General features: G+C 47.1%; 1 protein-coding gene across 5 annotated transcripts in view; it reads left to right on the top strand.

The window, feature by feature from the left end:
* Positions 1-16,239, top strand: part of NLRP2 (NLR family pyrin domain containing 2) — a 33,480-nt gene extending 17,241 nt beyond the window's left edge. For 2 of the 5 annotated variants that reach the window (XM_039466750.1, XM_039466749.2), the window contains 7 exons: positions 1,937-2,107; positions 3,372-3,536; positions 6,610-6,780; positions 7,087-7,257; positions 9,950-10,120; positions 12,435-12,605; positions 15,853-16,239. In XM_039466750.1, coding sequence (XP_039322684.1) covers positions 1,937-2,107; positions 3,372-3,536; positions 6,610-6,780; positions 7,087-7,257; positions 9,950-10,120; positions 12,435-12,605; positions 15,853-15,991 — 1,159 coding nt within the window. In that variant the 3' untranslated portion in view covers positions 15,992-16,239. Of the gene's footprint in view, positions 1-1,936; positions 2,108-3,371; positions 3,537-6,609; positions 6,978-7,086; positions 7,258-9,949; positions 10,121-12,434; positions 12,606-15,852 lie in introns of all 5 variants that reach the window. The other 3 variants (XM_039466751.2, XM_074385928.1, XR_005578603.2) reach the window with 2 other exon arrangements.
* The last annotated feature ends 1,746 nt before the right edge of the window (positions 16,240-17,985 follow it).

Raw genomic sequence — 17,985 nt, 5'->3', positions numbered from 1 at the left:
GCAATTCTCCTGCCTCAGCCTCCTCAGTAGCTGGGATTACAGGCACGTGCCACCATGCCCAGCTAATTTTTTGTATTTTTAGTAGAGATGGGGTTTCACCATGTTGACCAGGATGGTCTCGATCTCTCGACCTCGTGATCCACCCGCCTCGGCCTCCCAAAGTGCTGGGATTACAGGCTTGAGCCACCGCGCCCGGCATTTAGTCTCTTTTTTTTGAGACAGAGTCTTGCTCTGTTGCCAGGCTGGAGTGCAGTGGCACAATCTCGACTCACCACAACCTCCGCCTCCCGGGTTCAAGTGATTCTCCTGCCTCAGCCTCCTGAGTAGCTGGGACTACAGGCACGTGCCACCATGCCCAGCTAATTTTATTTTTTTAGAGAGACAGGGTTTCACCACGTTGTCCAGGATGGTCTTGCTCTCTTGACATCGTGATCCACCCACCTCAGCCTCCCAACGTGCTGGGATTACAGGAGTGAGCCACCATGCCCAGCTAACCTAGTCTTGAAACAACAAGGGGCTCTAGAGCTAACAAAATTTAAGTTTTGAATTCTTTTGGGGTTGTGGGTATGGGAGCAGAGTCTTGCTCTGTCATCCAGGCTGGAGTGCAATGGCACAATCTCGACTCACTGTAACCTCCACCTCTGGGTTCAAGCAATTCTGCTGCCTCACCCTCCCGAGTAGCTGGGGCTACAGGCGCATACCACCACGCCTAGCTAATTTTTTTTCTCTTTTTCTTTTTGAGACGGAGTTTCACTTTTTTGCCTAGGATGGAGTGAAGTGGCATAATCTCAGCTCACTGCAAGCTAGCCCTCCACCCCCTCCATCTTCCCTGCAGTTTAATAATTGTCCTGCCTCAGCCTCCCTAGTACCAGGGATTGCAGGCACCCACCACCATGCCCAGCTAATTTTCATATTTTTAGTAAAGACAAGGTTTTGCCATGTTGGCCAGGCTGGTCTCCAACTCTTGACCTCAGGTGATCTACCTGCCTTAGACTCCCAAAGTGCTACGATTACAGGTGTGAGTCCCCATGCCCACACTGTATTCTCAATCTTTTATCAATGATATGTTTAGCATTTTAACTTATTTTTATCCTCTATTGGGTTTTTGTGTAAGAAGAGTAAGTTCAGCCAGGCACAGTGGCTCACACTTGTAATCCCAGCACTTTGGGAGGCCGAGACAATGGACAGATCACCTGAGGTCAAGAGTTCGAGACCACCCTGACTGACATGGAGAAACCCCTCTATTAAAAATACAAAATTAGCCGGGGCCAGACATGGTGGCTCATGCCTGTAATCCCAGCACTTTGGGAGGCCAAGGCAGGCAGATCACAAGGACAAGAGATCAAGACCATCCTGGCCAACATGGTAAAACCCCGTCTCTACTAAAAATACAAAAATTAACCAGGCATGGTGGCAGGCACCTGTAGTCTCAGCTACTCTGGAGGATGAGGCAGGAGAATTGCTTGAACTCAGGGGCAGAGGCTGCGGTGAATGGAGATTGCGCCATTGCACTCCAGCCTGGTGACAGAGTAAGACTCCATCTAATAAAAAAAATAATGATAATTAGCCGGGCATGGTGTTACGTGCCTGTAATCCCAGCTACTTGGGAGGCTGAGGCAGGAGAGTCAGTTGAACTGGGAGATGGAGGTTTCAGTGAGCCAAGATTGCACCATTGCACTTCAGCCTGGGTAACAAGAGTGAAACTATGTCTCAAAAAAAAAAAAAAAAGAAAAAGAAAAAGAAAAGAAAACAGTAAAACTTCTTTCTCCTGTGATGTGTCTTGGGTGTTGAGTTGTCTGATAGTGGTGCTAAATGATTAAATGGTCCAGCTTTCAATTATACTTATTTATTAGGGGTGTATGCCCAGAGAAACCGTAAATACTTTGGCCATGATGGATGCACGTTTGGTGTAACCCCCTTCTTCTTATCCCTGTAGATCCCAGGATGATCAACACATGCTTCCTTTCTGGACGGATCTTTGCTCCATATTTGGCTCAAACAAGGATCTCATCATTCTAGAAATCAATAATAGCTTTCTTAGTGCCTCACTGTTAAGGATCCTGTGTGAACAAATAGCTTCTGACGCCTGTCATCTCCAGAGAGTGGTGTAAGTAGAAACTCATTCATGAACTAAAATTCTTAGGATGTGAAAGTTTTACATTTTTCATACTGGAGCAATATTCAAATTCCTGTCCTAGACTCAAGACACAAGGAATTGAGAGAGTCCTACCACCCTTAAATTTGTCTTGTGAGATAATCATATAAAGTAACTTTAGGGGCAGGGCACAGTGGCTCACGCCTGTAATCTCAGCACTTTGGGAGGCTGAGGCGAACAGATAACTTGACATCAGGAGTTCAAGACCAGCCTGGCCAACATGGTGAAACCCCATCTCTACTAAATATATATATATATATATATATATATATATATATATATATATATTTTTTTTTTTTTTTTTTTTTTGAGACGGAGTTTCACTCTTGTTACCCAGGCTGGAGTGCAATGGCGCAATCTCGGCTCACCGCAACCTCCGCCTCCTGGGTTCAGGCAATTCTCCTGCCTCAGCCTCCTGAGTAGCTGGGATCACAGGCACGCGCCACCATGCCCAGCTAATTTTTGTATTTTTGGTAGAGACGGGGTTTCACCATGTTGACCAGGATGGTCTCGATCTCTTGACCTCGTGATCCACCCGCCTCAGCCTCCCAAAGTGCTGGGATTACAGGCTTGAGCCACCGCACCCGGCTAAAAATATTTTTTTTTAATTAGCCAGCTGTGGTGGCAGGTGCCCGTAATCCCAGCTACTTGGGAGGTTGAGGGTTGAGGCAGGAGAATTGCTTGAACCCACGAGGCAGAGGTTCCAGTGAGCTGAGATCATGCCACTGCACTCCAGCCTAAGCAAACAGACTCCATCTCAAAAAAAAAAAAAAAATTAAAAGGGGCTGGGGGCGGTGGCTCACGCCTGTAATTCCAACACTTTGGGAAGTTGAGGCCAAGGGAATCACTTGAGGTCAGGAGTTCAAGACTAGCCTGGCCTAGACGGCAAAACCCCATCTCTACTAAAAATATAAAAATTAGCTGGGCGAGGTGGCAGGCACCTGTAATCCCAAGAACTTTTGAGGCTGAGGCAGGAGAATCACTTGAATCAGGGAGATGAAGGTTGCAGTGAGTCGAGATCATGCCACTGCACTCCAGCCTGGGTGACAGTGAGACTCTATCTCAAAAAAGAAGAAAACATCTGTAAAGATGGACAAAAATTTAAACATGAAAAAAAAATTTCTGAAGTTTAAATACATTGAGCCGTTCGTTTCTATTTAAGTACAATAGAGATACAGGCACTCAACATTTCACTTTTGATTTTTTTTTTCCCTAGGATCACAAACATTTCCCCAGCTGATGCTTATCGGAACCTCTGCCTAGCTCTTCAAGGTCACAAGACTGTAACACATCTAAGACTTGGAGGCAGTGCCCAGAATGATACGCTTCCTGCACTGTGTGAGGTCCTGAGACACCCAAAATGTAACCTGCAGTATCTCGGGTATACCTCTTCATCACTAAAATCCTTCATCATACCAACAGCTACCATAGCTTATACGGCAATTTTGTGTAAACTAGGAAAAGTTGGTGACTGACTAGAAAGAGTATTAAGGGCAGATGGCCCAGGATACAGCATGGGCTCAACTTGAGTTTCCGCTTGCCTTGAGCAGTGAACAACCTGGACAACCATACGTGAGGACCCTGAGTCCAGAGAAACTCCCAGAATCATCTTTACCATTTCTTTTTTTTTTTTTTTTTTTTGAGATGGAGTCTCGCTCTGTTGTCCAGGCTCGAATGCAGTGGCGTGATCTCAGCTCACTGAAACCTCTGCCTCCCATGTTCAAGCAATTCTCCTGCCTCATTCTCCCAAGTAGCTGAGATTACGGGTGCCTGCCACAACACCCGGCTAACTTTTGTGCTTTTTTTTTTCTTTTGAGACAGAGTCTTGTTCTGTCACCAGGCTGGAATGTGGTGGTGCAAACTTGGCCCACTGCAACCTCTGCCTCCTGGGTTCAAGCGATTCTCTTGTCTCAGCCTTCTGAATAGCTGGGACTACAGATATGCACCAACACACCCAGCTAGTTTTTGTATTTTTAGTAGAAACGGAGTTTCACCATGTTGGCCAGGCTGATCTCGAACTCCTGACCTCCAGTGACCTACCTGTCTTGGTCTTCGGCCAATTTTTGTATTTTTAGTAGAGACAGGGTTTGACCATGTTGGCCAGTCTGGTCTCAAACTCCTGACCTCAAGTGATCTGCTCACCTCAGCCTCATAAAGTGCTGGGATTATAATCATGGCTACCATACCTGGCTAGTTTCTGTATTTTTAGTAGAAATGGGGTTTCATCATGTTAGCCAAGCTGGTCTTAAACTCCTGGCCTCATGATCCACCTGCCTTGGCCTACCAAAGTGCTGGGATTACAAGCCTGAGTCACCATGCCCAGCCACTAATTTCTTCTTTTTTTTTTTTATTTGAGACGGAGTTTCGCTTGTTACCCAGGCTGGAGTGCAATGGCGCGATCTTGGCTCACCGCAACCTCCGCCTCCTGCGTTCAGGCAATTCTCCTGCCTCAGCCTCCTGAGTAGCTGGGATTACAGGCACGCACCACCACGCCCAGCTAGTTTTTGGTATTTTTAGTAGAGACGGGGTTTCACCATGTTGACCAGGTTGGTCTCGATCTCTCAACCTCGTGATCCACCCGCCTCGGCCTCCCAAAGTGCTGGGATTACAGGCTTGAGCCACCGCGCCCGGCTCTAATTTCTTAATGAATAAATTGATATCCAAAATGGGAAGAGAGTCTCCATACAAGTTCAGTGTTGTTAGGGGTTTTTCCTTTTTTTTTGGAAGCAATTAGCACACTACATTCCAATTTCCTACTGTTAACAGTTTAAGCTCTAAAAGAAAAAAAGCGGGCCAGGCACGGTGATTCATGCCTGTAATCCCAACAGTTTGGGAGACTAAGACATGGAGATCATGAGATCGAGATCAAGACCTTCCTGGCCAACATGGTGAAACCCCGTCTCTACTAAAAGTACAAATATTAGCCTGGTGTGGTGGTGGACACCTGTAGTCACCGCTACTTGGGAAGCTGAAGTAGGAGAATTGCTCGAACCCAGGTGGCGGAGGTTGCAGTGAGCCAAGATCATGCCATTGCACTCTAGCCTGGTGACAGAGCGAGACTCCATCTCAGAGAAAAAATTAAAGAAAAAAGTGGTTTTTAGCTGAATTCTAGTGAATTTTAGCTATGTGGCAGGTATTCCACTTGGCAATTCTTGTGGATTATGGATTATGAACTTGAATGCTTAAAATGGGAGTACGACTCATTTCTAATTGAAAGCTGAAAGAAATGAGGGTAGTAATTAGACCATGTTTTCATATATAAAAATAAAACCAGGATATAAATTTTTTTAAAAACCTGACTCCAGAGACCATAAGGATTTCTTTTTTTTTTTTTTTTTTTTTTTTTGAGACGGAGTTTCACTCTTGTTACCCAGGCTGGAGTGCAATGGCGCGATCTCGGCTCACCGCAACCTCCGCCTCCTGGGTTCAGGCAATTCTCCTGCCTCAGCCTCTTGAGTAGCTGGGATTATAGGCACGCGCCACCATGCCCAGCTAATTTTTTGTATTTTTTTAGTAGAGACGGGGTTTCACCATGTTGACCAGGATGCTCTCGATCTCTCGACCTCGTGATCCACCCGCCTCGGCCTCCCAAAGTGCTGGGATTACAGGCTTGAGCCACCGCCCCCGGCCAAGGATTTTTAAACGTTCCGGCGAGGTTCCTTTTGCCCATAGGAGGCTTTATGAATACAATATGGTGCCGTGTTCTAGGACGTGCTCAGTTGACTGGATTTCTGAGTGTTTCTCAGCCTGTGGACCGCAGAGCAAGAGAAGCCGCATCACCTGGAAACTTAGCAAAATGCAGATTCTTGGGCCCTATCCCACCTTCTCTGAATCATGGGATAGGGCCTAGGAATTTGTTCTAGCACATTTTCCGGATGAACACAGAGCACCTTGAAACGTAGGTTAGTGGGGCCAGGTGCGGTGGCTCATGCCTAAATCCCAGTACTTTGAGAGGCTGAGGCTGGCGTATCATTTGAAGTCAGGAGTTTGAGACCAGCCTGGTGTCTGGTCTCAAAGACCAGATGGTGAAATCCCATCCCTACTAAAAATGCAAAAATTATCCGGGCAAGATGGCACACACCTGTAGTCCCAGATACTCGGAGGCTGAGGCGGGAGAATTGCTTGAAACCGGGAGGTAGAGGTTACTGAGAGCTGAGGTTGAATCACTGCACTCCAGCCTGGGCAACGGAGCATGACTCTTTCGGGAAACAATGAAACACAGGTGAGTGGACTCTGCATCAAAGTTTTTGTTACATTGACTGAGGTTCGATATTTCTAGCTGACTCCTGGGCGATCCTGATGCTGCTGGTCCGGGCACCACCCTTTGACAACCAATGATCCAGATCATTCAAATCAGGGTGTAACATAACCAGTGAGATGGAAGCCAAAGACGGGTCCCTGGCATTTGGATCCTCAGAAATGACTGGAATGACTTGTTCCCATTTCTCCCACAGGTTGGTGTCTTGTTCCGCTACCACTCAGCAGTGGGCTGATCTCTCCTTGGCCCTTGAAGTCAACCGGTCCCTGACGTGCGTGAACGTCTCCAACAGTGAGCTCCTGGATGAGGGTGCCAAGTTGCTGTACACAACTTTGAAACACCCAAAATGCCTCCTGCAGAGGTTGTCGTAAGTCTCTTTTCTCTTCAGAGCTGCCGTGGTTTCCACCTGGGGCCGTAGTTGAGAAACAGTCATGGCCGACTTGGCTGCGTGGAACCTCTCACTGATAGGAACACCTGTTCCCATGTTGAGATCCGGACAGATGGCTTCTCAGTCTTGTTCTCTCATTGCTATTCCTTCAGATGATCACCAGGGCAGGAGAGAGGGTGGGGAGTTCACAAGAAGGGGATGCTAGCATTTGGAGACAGCCGAGAAGGCTGAAATTGGAAGTGTTCTCACCATGTTGCCATTTGTGATTCTTTTGTTCTAACACAGGTTGGAAAACTGTCACCTTACAGAAGCCAATTGCAAGGACCTGGCTGCCATTTTGGTTGTCAGCCGGGAGCTGATGCACCTGTGCTTGGCCGAGAACCCCCTCGGGGATACGGGGGTGAAGTTTCTGTGTGGGGGCTTGAGTTACCCCGACTGTAAACTACAGACCCTGGTGTGAGTCCCTGAGTCCCTGCTGACTGCCTGTGTGCGTGGGTGTATATGCATATCCCCACACATACACACTGGGTTCGAGTCCGGTGTTTATAAGCATACTTAATTTCTCTCAGTGCCCCAAGCATGATGCTAATGGTTGTAACTGGTGAGACCTGGGGAGATGATGATAGGAAAAAAGTATAAGAAGTGCTAGTAGTATAAAAAAAGAAAAAAGAAAAAAATGAAAATTAAAAAAGTAGTAATATTCTACAGGGATTTGGAGGATGTAGCTGGTTTTCAGGGTTTTTTTTTTTTTCTTCTCTTTTTGTATGTATATAGTTTAGACATGGGGGGTCTCACCATGTTGCCTAGGCTGGTCTCGAACTCCCGAGCTCAAGCAATCTGCCCATCTTGGCCTCCCAAAATGCTAGGATTACAGGCATGAGCCATCGCGCCCCACGCTATTTTTTCTCTTAATCTGTGTTCTTAGAACTATAGCTGTATAATGTAAATTACATGTAACTGGTTGTAGATGGAAGCTATTTTCTTTTTTTTTTTTTTTTTTGAGACGGAGTTTCACTCTTGTTACCCAGGCTGGAGTGCAATGGCGCGATCTCGGCTCACCACAACCTCCGCCTCCTGGGTTCAGGCAATTCTCCTGCCACAGCCTCCTGAGTAGCTGGGATTACAGGCACGCGCCACCATGCCCAGCTAATTTTTTGTACTTTTAGCAGAGACGGGGTTTCACTATGTTGACCAGGATGGTCTCGATCTCTTGACCTTGTGATCCACCTGCCTAGGCCTCCCAAAGTGCTGGGATTACAGGCTTGAGCCACCGTGCCCGGCCTTTCTCTTTTTTTTTTTTTATGAACGATTTGCAAATCAGGCAGCCTTCTGAGCCAGTGTATGCTGACTCTCTGTGGAAGCTATTGGAAGCTACATGCTCAATTTAATCCTCCCATTAATACTAAAATCACAGGACGGGTAGCTGGGTGCAGCAGCTCATGCCTGTAATCCCAGCACTTTGGGAGGCCGAGGCAGGCAAATCCCTTGAGAACAGAAGTTCGAGACCAGCCCGGCTAACACAATGAAACCCCATTTCTACTAAAAATATAAAAATTAGCCGGGTGGGGTGGTATATGTCTGTAATCACAGTTACTCAGAAAGCTGAGTCAGGAGAATCACTTGAACCCAGAAGGTAGAGGTGGCAGTGAGCTGAGACTTCACCACTGCAGTCCAGTGTGGGAAATAGAGCAAGAGTGTTTTTAAAAATAATAATAACAGGACAAATGTTTAGAAAGGAATGAGGGCTGGACACTGTGGCTCACACCTGTAATCTTGGCACTCTGGGAGGCCAAGGCAGGCAGGTCACCTGAGGTCAGGAGTTTGAGACCAGCCTGGCCAACATGGTGAAACCGTGTCTCTACTAAAAATACAAAAATTAGCCGAGCATGGTGGTGTGTGCCTACAGTCCCAGCTACTCAGGAGGCTGAGGCAGGAGAATCACTTGAACCCAGGAGGTGGAGGCTACAGTGAGCTGAGATGGCGCCTGAGTGACAGGTCAACACTGTCTCAAAAAAAGAAAAAGAAAAAAACTTGTGTCTACACTGATGGTTCAGAGACTTTTTTTTTTTCTTTTTTGAGAAGGAGTTTCCGAGTTTTGCTCTTGTTACCCAGTCTGGAGTACAATGGAGGGGTCTTGGCTCACCACAACCTCTGCCTTCCAGGTTCAAGCAATTCTCCCGCCTCGGCCTCTGAGTAGGTGGGATTGCCGATGTGTGCCATCACGCCCAGCTAATTGTGTATCTGTAGTAGAGATGGGATTTCTCCATGTTGGTCAGGCTGGTCTCAAACTCCTGACCTCAAGGGATCCACCCACTTCAGCCTCCCAAAGTGCTGGGATTAGAGGCGTGAGTCACTGTCCCCTGCTGAGAATCCTTTTTACTTCTCTGACTTCTGTTGCCGCCTGCACTCCTTGGCTTGTGGCCCTTCCTTCGACGTCAGCAGCATAGCATGTTCCAACATTGCTCTGGCTCCCTTGTCATGTCACTTGCTGGCTTCGACTCTCTGCTCTCTCTTATCAGGATCCCTGTGATTGCAATGGACCTACTCAAATAAACCAGGACAATCTCCCCATCTTAAGATTCTCAGTCAAATCTCAGCCAGGTGTGGTGGCTCACACCTGCAGTCCCAGCACTTGGGGAAGCTGAGGTGGGCGTATCACCTGAGGTTGGGAGTTTGAGACCACCCTGACCGACATGGAGAAAACCCATCTCTACTAAAAATACAAAAACATGGTGAAACTCTATCTCTACTAAAAATACAAAAATAGCTGTGCGTGGTGGTGCATGCCTGTAATCCCAGCTATCAAGCGATTCAAGGAGAATCGCTTGAACCCGGGAGGTGGAGGTTGCAGTGAGCCGAGATTGTGCCACCACACTTCAGCCTGGTCTAAAAGAACAAAACTCCATCTCAAAAAAAAAAGGTTCTGAGTCACATCTAGGAGGTCCCTGTTGCTGGCAGGTGCCAGGAGTTAGGACTTAGACATCTTGGGGGACGCCATTCTTCTGGCCACCGCCCCACCCCATGATTCCATTCCCATGTCACCATTGTCTCTAAGTGTGTCTGAAACCCATGGCTCAGAGTCGAAGGTGCGTCACACCCGTGAGAACTAACAGGTTTGGGTTTTTCTCTTCGTGTGGTTGGCTTCTAGGCTGTGGAACTGTGACATAACCAGCAACGGCTGCTGTCACCTCGCAAAGCTTCTCCACGAAAAATCAAGCCTAACGAACTTGGATCTGGGGCGGAATGACATAGGAGTTCCCGGAGTGCGGGGCCTATGTGAGGCTTTGAAGAAACCACTGTGTAACTTGAAACGTCTGTGGTGAGTTAGCTTATAAGTTCAACTTACAACTTTTATACCTTATTCAATCTGTGTCTAATGTAAAAACAAACAGTGAAGCAGACTTCCCGGTGATGTAATTGGGAGGTCAGTCGAGCATTCACTAGGATGGTTAAAGGAGTAAGTTCTAGTCTGTGTCAGGCAAAGACCAGCTGTGAAATTTTGAGGATACAATGCCTCAAGCCATGCAGATGAAACCACTGCCAACACCCCACATTCAGAGAGGTAGGAATTGGGCCGGGCACGGTGGCTGATACCTGTAATCCCAGCACTTTGAGAGGCTGAAGCAGGTGGATCACTTGAGGAGTTCGAGATTAGCCTGGCCAACATGGTGAAACCCCATCTCTACTAAAAATAGAAAATTTAGCCTGGCGTGGTAATCCCAGCTGCTCAGGAGGCTGAGGCAGCAGAATCACTTAAACCCAGGAGGTGTAGGTTGCAGTGAGCTGAGATCACATCATTGCACTCCAGCCTGGGTGACAAGAGCAAGACTCCCTCTCAGAAAAAAAAAGAGGTAAGAATTGGACATCATGCTGGAAAATGCTGGCTATATCTGCAGGCGAATAGTCTCAACCCAGCTGTTGTACAAATCCCATGTGAGTTAGGTACAATCAAATGCACTTGAACCTGAAATCCTCCCTGGGAGGGAATCTTAATTTGATTGCAGTTGGGTGAAGTGGCTTATGCCTGTAATCCTAGCATTTTGGGCATCCAAGGCAGGCAGATTTCTTGAGGCTAACAATTTAAAAACAGCCTGGCCAGTACAATGCAAACCCTGTCTCTACTAAAAGTACAAAAATTAGCTGGGCATGGCTGTGCAGGTCTGTGCTCTCAGCTACTCAGGAGGCTGAGGTGGGAGAATCACTTGAGCCTGGGAGGAAGAAGTTACAGTGAACTGAGATCACATCACTTCACTCCAGCCTGGATGACAGAGTGAGATCCTGTCTCAAAAAAAAAAAAAAAAAAAAAAAAAAAAAAAAAAAAAAGCACCTTTTTAATCACTCACTGACACGGGCAGAGAGGCAAAATGTTTGAGTTGCAGGACGACCCAGGTCGAGGCTGCAGTGAGCCAAGATGGTGTTAGCACAGTCCAGCCTGAGCAACAGAGTGAGACCTTGTCTCAAAAAAGAAAAAAAGTGGCTGGGCACAGGGGCTTACACTTGTAATCCCAGCACTTTGGGAGGCTGAGATGGGCCGATCACCTGAGGTCAGGAGTTCGAGACCAGCCTGGCCAACATGGTGAAACCACGTCTCTATTAAAAACACAAAAATTAGCCAGGCATGGTGGCACATAGCCGTAATCTCGTCTGTTTGGGAGACTGAGGCACGAGAATTGGCTTCAATCTGGGACACCGAAGTTGCAGTCCCCAAGATCACACCATAGCACTCAAGCTTCGATGACAGAGGGAGATTCCGTCTCAAAAGAGAGTAACTTATAAGATGGAAGTTACTTAATATTTAATCTCTCTGCTCAAAACCCTCAGTGCTTGCCTATGTCAGTCCAAGTGAAACTCTGTATTTACAGTGGCCTCAGGTCACCTATTCCCTGTGTTCTCATCCCTACAGTCCTCCCTGGCTCACTCTCACGAAGCTGCCTGGATGTTCCGTTTTATGTGTCAATCACATGCAACCTCAGGGCCTTTGCACAAGCTATTTCTCTGCCTGGAGAACCCCCAAACTCTGTGACTCAGCCTCTTTACCCTGTCACCTCCAACCATTGTAGCTGGAACACCCAGCTACTCCCTGTACGCCTTGCCCTTAACCCCTCGGACACTCCATATTTTCCTGTTAGATGAGTCTTGAGGGCAGAGTTTTTTTGTTTTTGTTTTAGATTTATTTATTTATTTTTTAATTTTTTAGCCAAGAGACTGAGTCAATGTTGTAGTTTTTTGTGGTTTTTTTTGAGACAGAGTTTCGTTCTGGTTGCTCAGGCTGGAGTGCAATGACACTATCCCTGCTCATTGCAAACTCCACCTCCTGGGTTCAAGCTATTCTCCTGCTTCAGCCTCCCAAACAGCTGGGACTATAGGCACACACCACCGCACCTGGCTAATTTTGTATTTTCAGTAGAGACGGGGTTTCTCCATGTTGCCTGTGCTGGCCTCGAACCCCTGACCTCAGGTGATCCACCTACCTCGGCCTCCCAAAGTGCTGAGACACAGGCCTGAGCCACCGCACCCGTCCGAGACTTCTGTTGCTCACGCAGATTCCCCAACACCCGAGGGTGCACTTGGCTCACAGGAGGATGCTGGTCAGCACTGGCTGAACGAACATATTGATTTCTGTCTTTCACCAGGTTGTGGGGATGTTCCATCCCTCCGGCCAGTTGTGAGAATCTCTGCTGTGTCCTCAGCTGCAACCAGACCCTCATCACTCTGGACCTGGGCGAGAATTCCTTGGGGTATAGTGGAGTAAAGTTGCTGTTTGAAACCCTGACACGTGCAAATGGCACCCTCCAGACACTCAGGTACGACCTATGTACTCCCCCTCAGGCTTTCTCCGGGGTAGCAGGTTTAGGGGAAGCATAATCCAGGAATCTGCTGTAGGAGACTGATCCAGCTCTCAGCCGGTGGTGTCTGTCCACCCAATGAGTCTCCCATAGATTCCTTCTGCTTTGTCGAGTAAGATGGCTCAAAGAATGAAATTCATACTTAGTCAGCAACCAAGAAGCTAGATTTATGGCTTTAGTGAAGGGGAGTACCGTCAGCTACTGTTTCCTGAGAGACACCAAATCACAGATCTCAAATGGTGCTCGCGGAAAGAGATCTGTCACTGTTAGCCTTGGACGTGTGTTCTCCGGATTGAGTCTGCTGTCTACTGACCGGAGTCTGGGATATAGATGCTGTCACCAGTTACCTGCTGTCATTTTTTCTTTTGTTTTGTTTTGAGATGCAATTTTGTTCTTGTTGCCCAGGCTGGAGTGCAATGGCATGGTCTTAGCGCGCTGCAACCTCCGCCTCCCGGGTTCAAGCGATTCTCTTGCCTCATCCTCTCAAATAGCTGGGATTACAGGTGGCTGCCACCACGCCTGGCTGATTTCTGTATTTTTTTTTCTTTTTCTTTTTTTTTTTTTTTGAGACGGAGTTTCGCTCTTGTTACCCAGGCTGGAGTGCAATGGCGCGATCTCGGCTCACCGCAACCTCCGCCTCCTGGGTTCAGGCAATTCTCCTGCCTCAGCTTCCTGAGTAGCTGGGATTACAGGCACGCACCACCATGCCCAGCTAATTTTTTGTATTTTTAGTAGAGACGGGGTTCCACCATGTTGACCGGGATGGTCTCGATCTCTTGACCTCGTGATCCACCCGCCTCGGCCTCCCAAAGTGCTGGGATGACAGGCGTGAGCCACCGCGCCCGGCTTGATTTCTGTATTTTTAGTAGAGACAGGGTTTTAACATGTTGGCTAGGCTGGTCTAGAACTCCTGACCTCAGGTGATCCACCTGCCTTGGCCTCCCAAAGTGCTGGGATTACAAGCATGAGCCACCGCACCCGGCCTGGGTTGTATTTTGATACCATGGCATCAGAACCAAGAGCCATTTCCTAGGAGTGCAGGAACTTGTAGAAATCCTCAAAACCAACATAGTCCACTGCTGGCTTAAAATAATCTTTATGTAGAAGAAATACAGATTGCCTGTTTACTTAACATAAATCTCAGCCTAAGACACTTTGTAAGTCAAAAGATATATGGACAGTAAGGATTTTATTAAGCTTTCATTTTTTCTATTTTATTTATTTATTTATTTATTTATTTATTTATTTTTTGGAGATGAAGTCTTGCTCTGTCACCAGGCTGGAGGGCAGTGGCACAATCTCAGCTCACTGCAACCTCTGCCTCCCGGTTCAAGTGATTCTAACACCTCAGCCTCCCAAGTCACTGGGACTACAAGCGCACACCACCATGGCCAGCGAATTTTTTGTATTTTTAATAGAGATGGGGTTTCACCATGTTGGCCAGGATGCTCTTGATCTCTTGACCTCATGAACCACCTGCCTCGGGCTGCCAAAGTGTTGGGATTACAGGCGTCAGCTACCACACCGGCTATTTTTATTTATTTATGAGACAGAGTTTCACTCTTGTTGCCCAGGCTGTAGTGCAATGGCAAGATCTCAGGCACCTGCCACCACGCTCAGCTAATTTTTTGTATTTTTTAGTAGAGGCAGATTTCACCATGTTGGCCAGGCTGGTCTTGAACTCCTGACCTCGTGATCTGCCAGCCTCAGCCTCCCAAAGTGCTGGGGTTACAGGTGTGAGCCACCGCACCCAGCCATACCCTCACATTATTTTAGCTGCAGACAAGGTACCTGCTCAAGCCAGTATGTGGCTGGATAGGCGTATTGAGAATCTCAAACAACAAAACTGATACCAAAAGTCAGAACTATAGTCCTAATAAGTATGACTACTAATATCTTCTGGTCTCTTAATTTTATTCATATTTTGCCTTAATGATTCCTTCTTCCTGTCCTGCCTCCCATTTCCACATACATCTGGCTAAATACGGCTACCACAGAATCAGGCCAGGTGCGGTGGCACATGCCTGTAATCCCAACACAGGCTGTCATCATCGCAGGCCAATAAATGGTTGTAGTAGGCTGGTATCTTGTAGCCAAGCTGGGTGCAGAGGACAAAAGCTGGTCTGGCTGGCTTGGTTCAACGTATGCATCTCCTCTGTTGAAGTGGTACTCCTGGGTCTGCCGAGTAGAAGTTGCCAAAGTGGGTGATGGAGCAGGTAGGTAGGTATTAGAGCTATAGCCCAGCCGTACTCAGCAATTCCATTTCTCTGTGTATGATACAGTTATTAACAACCATCTAAAACTGCACAGTGGCTTTATACCATTACAAGGTTAATCTGATGTTATCTTCTTCTCTATCGGATCAACATGGTTGGGAGTGAGAAGAAAGAGGAATGAACAAAAGGATTAAAAAGGGAAAGGAAAGTCTTTAATTGTATATTTATTTATTTTTGAGACAAGGTCTCATTCTGTTGCTCAGTCCTGGAGTGCAGTGGCCTCATCTTGGCTCACCACAACCTCTGCCTCCCAGGTTGAAGTGATTCTCCTGCCTCAACCTCCTGAGTAACCGCGACTATAGGCATGTACCTCCACACCCAGCTAACTTTTTTATTTTTAGTAGAGATGGGCCTCAACCATGTTGGCTAGGCTGGTCTCAAACTTCTGACCTCATTGATCCATCCACCTCACTTTCCCAAAGTGCTGGGATTACAGGCATGACCCACCACACCTGGCCTCATTTTATATTTAAAAATTAAAAATAAGCAAGTCAGGCCAGGTGCAGTGGCACATGCCTGTAATCCCAACACTTTGGGAGGCCAAAGTGGGCAGACCACTTGAGCCGAGGAGTTTGAGACCAGTCTGGGCAACATGGTGAAACCCCAACTCTACTAAAAACACAAAAATTAGCTGAGAGTTGTGGCAAGTGCCTGTAGTTCCACCTACTCAGGAGGCTGAGGGATCAGATGGCCTCAACCTGGGAGGCAGAGGTTGCAGTGAGTGTAGATGATGCCACTGCACTCCAGCCTAGGTGACAGAGATTCCATCTCAAAAAAAAAAAAAAAGTAAAGAAAGAAAATCAATATGGAATGCTTCTTTGCCACATAGAATAATCAGGAAAGGTGACCCATGCTCTGTGCCTCTTGGAAATTTGAAACAAACCTCCTTGACCCAAAAGGTAACCTTTTCTTCCCCCATTGTACCCCAGGTTGAAAATAGATGACGTTACTGATGAACTCGATACGCTGCTGAAAGAAATAGAAGGCAGCAACCCACAACTGACTATTGCTACTGAGAATCAAGAGCCCTGGAAAAAAAGGCCTTCTTCTGGCTACTTCATTGTCTGAATCCCCCCCCAGAGTCATTCATTCTCAATGAAGCCAAGGATTTCCCAGGTGTTGGTGAACTGTCTGTGACTCCCCCCCACACCCCACCCCCACTCCTCGGGGAAATGAGTTGATTGCCGGGCTAGATGTTTTAGTCACGGTTCTGCCTCTGTTTTAGGTAGAACATGTGTATGTCCTTGACCTTGTTATGTATGAAATATCTGTATCACGGGTATATGGAGAGAAATAAAGGTGAGAGCATTCACAAATGAAGCTGTTACTTAGTAATGGGCTTTGACAAGTTAGAGAAAAGATATCTTAATGGGGAGAACCTGAGGGCCGGGGGGAGGGACAGTGTTTAGTTGCACTGATTTCTGTTGCCTTGCCAATCTTTGACTTGGTATTTCCTCTTTTTTTTTTTTTTTTTTTTTTTCCTTGAGATGGAGTCACACTCTATTGCCCAGGCTGGAGTGCAGTGGTGTGATTTCAACTCACTGCAACCTCTGCCTCCCAAGTTTAAGCACTTCTCCTGCCTCAGCCTCCATCTCCCGTGCAGCTGGGATTACAGACACCCAGCTAATTTTAGTATTTTTAGTAGAGACAGGGTTTCATCATGTTGGCCAGTCTGGTCTTGAACTCCTGGCCTCAAGCAATCCACCTGCCTCAGCCTCCCCAAGTGCTGGAATTACAGATGTGAGCTACCATGCCTGGACTCCAGAGCGTGTTTATTCTCAGGTTCAGCGGGAGGAAGGGGGAAAGTTGGTAAAAGAGGCACGAAGTTTAAAAAGGACATTACATGAAGAAACCAAAGATTTCTTATTTTCCACACTATTAACATTTTGGGGCCAGATTACTGCTTGCTGGTAAACATGGTCCTGTACATTTATAGGGTGTTTGGCACCATCCCTAGCCTCCACTGACTAGACACCAGCATCCTCAGTTATGACCAAAAATGTCACTGGGAATTAGAAAATATTTCCTGAAATGCAAAATTTCCTTAGGTTGAGAACCATTGTAATCTAGCCCCACCTTTTTTTTTTTTTTTTTTTTTTGAGATGGAGTTTTGCTCTTGTTACCCAGGCTGGAGTGCAATGGTGTGATCTCAGCTCACCACAACCTCCACCTCTTGGGTTCAGGCAATTCTCCTGCCTCAGCCTCCTGAGTAGCTGGGATTACAGGCACGTGCCACCATGCCCAGCTAATTTTTTGTATTTTTAGTAGGGACGGGGTTTCACCATGTTGACCAGGATGGTCTCGATCTCTTGACCTCGTGATCCACCCGCCTCGGCCTCCCAAAGTGCTGGGATTACAGGCTTGAGCCACTGAGCCCAGCTATCTAGCCCCATCTTTGAGAAGAAATTGAGGCTAGGTGCAGTGGCTCACGCCTGTAATCCTAGCACTTCAGGAGGCTGAGGTGGGTGGATCACAAGGTCAGGAGTTCGAGACCAGTGTGGCCAATATGGTAAAACCCCATCTCTACCAAAAATACAAAAAATTAGGTGGGCATGGTGGCAGGCGCCTGTAATCTCAGCTACTTGGGAGGCTGAGGTACAAGAAGGGGGAGGTTGCAGTGAACAGAGATCATGCCACTGTACTCCAGCCTGGGCAAAAGAGCGAGACCTCTCAAAAAAAAAAAGGGAAGAAATTGAGTAATGTATGTGCATTCATTTAGGAACTGTATTGACACCCCAGGGGCCCATAAAATGTAACCTTGCACTCATAATTAACCATCTTTCTCCAACGTGTGTATTTCATCTGGCCACCCTCATGACAGGCACGTACTGAAAACTGAAACGGGGCACATGGGTGAATCTGTAGGTGTTCAGAGATGAACAAGTACTGCTGTCTTGCTTCTCACACCTCCTCACCTGTGACCACCTGCCTCTGCCCATCACTGAGTTCTGAAAATGTGGCCCCAGGCTCACAGCAGCATTAGCACTTGCTTGCTCTGGATCTCGTCACATTGGAGATCAAGAACAAAGTATTCACTGGGGTCTCTGATAAGGATACAAAAA

Source organism: Saimiri boliviensis, chromosome 14, assembly GCF_048565385.1.
Source record: "Saimiri boliviensis isolate mSaiBol1 chromosome 14, mSaiBol1.pri, whole genome shotgun sequence".
Classification (NCBI taxonomy): domain Eukaryota; kingdom Metazoa; phylum Chordata; class Mammalia; order Primates; family Cebidae; genus Saimiri; species Saimiri boliviensis.
The sequence above is the reverse complement of the archived record's forward strand: the minus strand, read 5'-3'. Positions and strand labels throughout refer to the sequence as shown.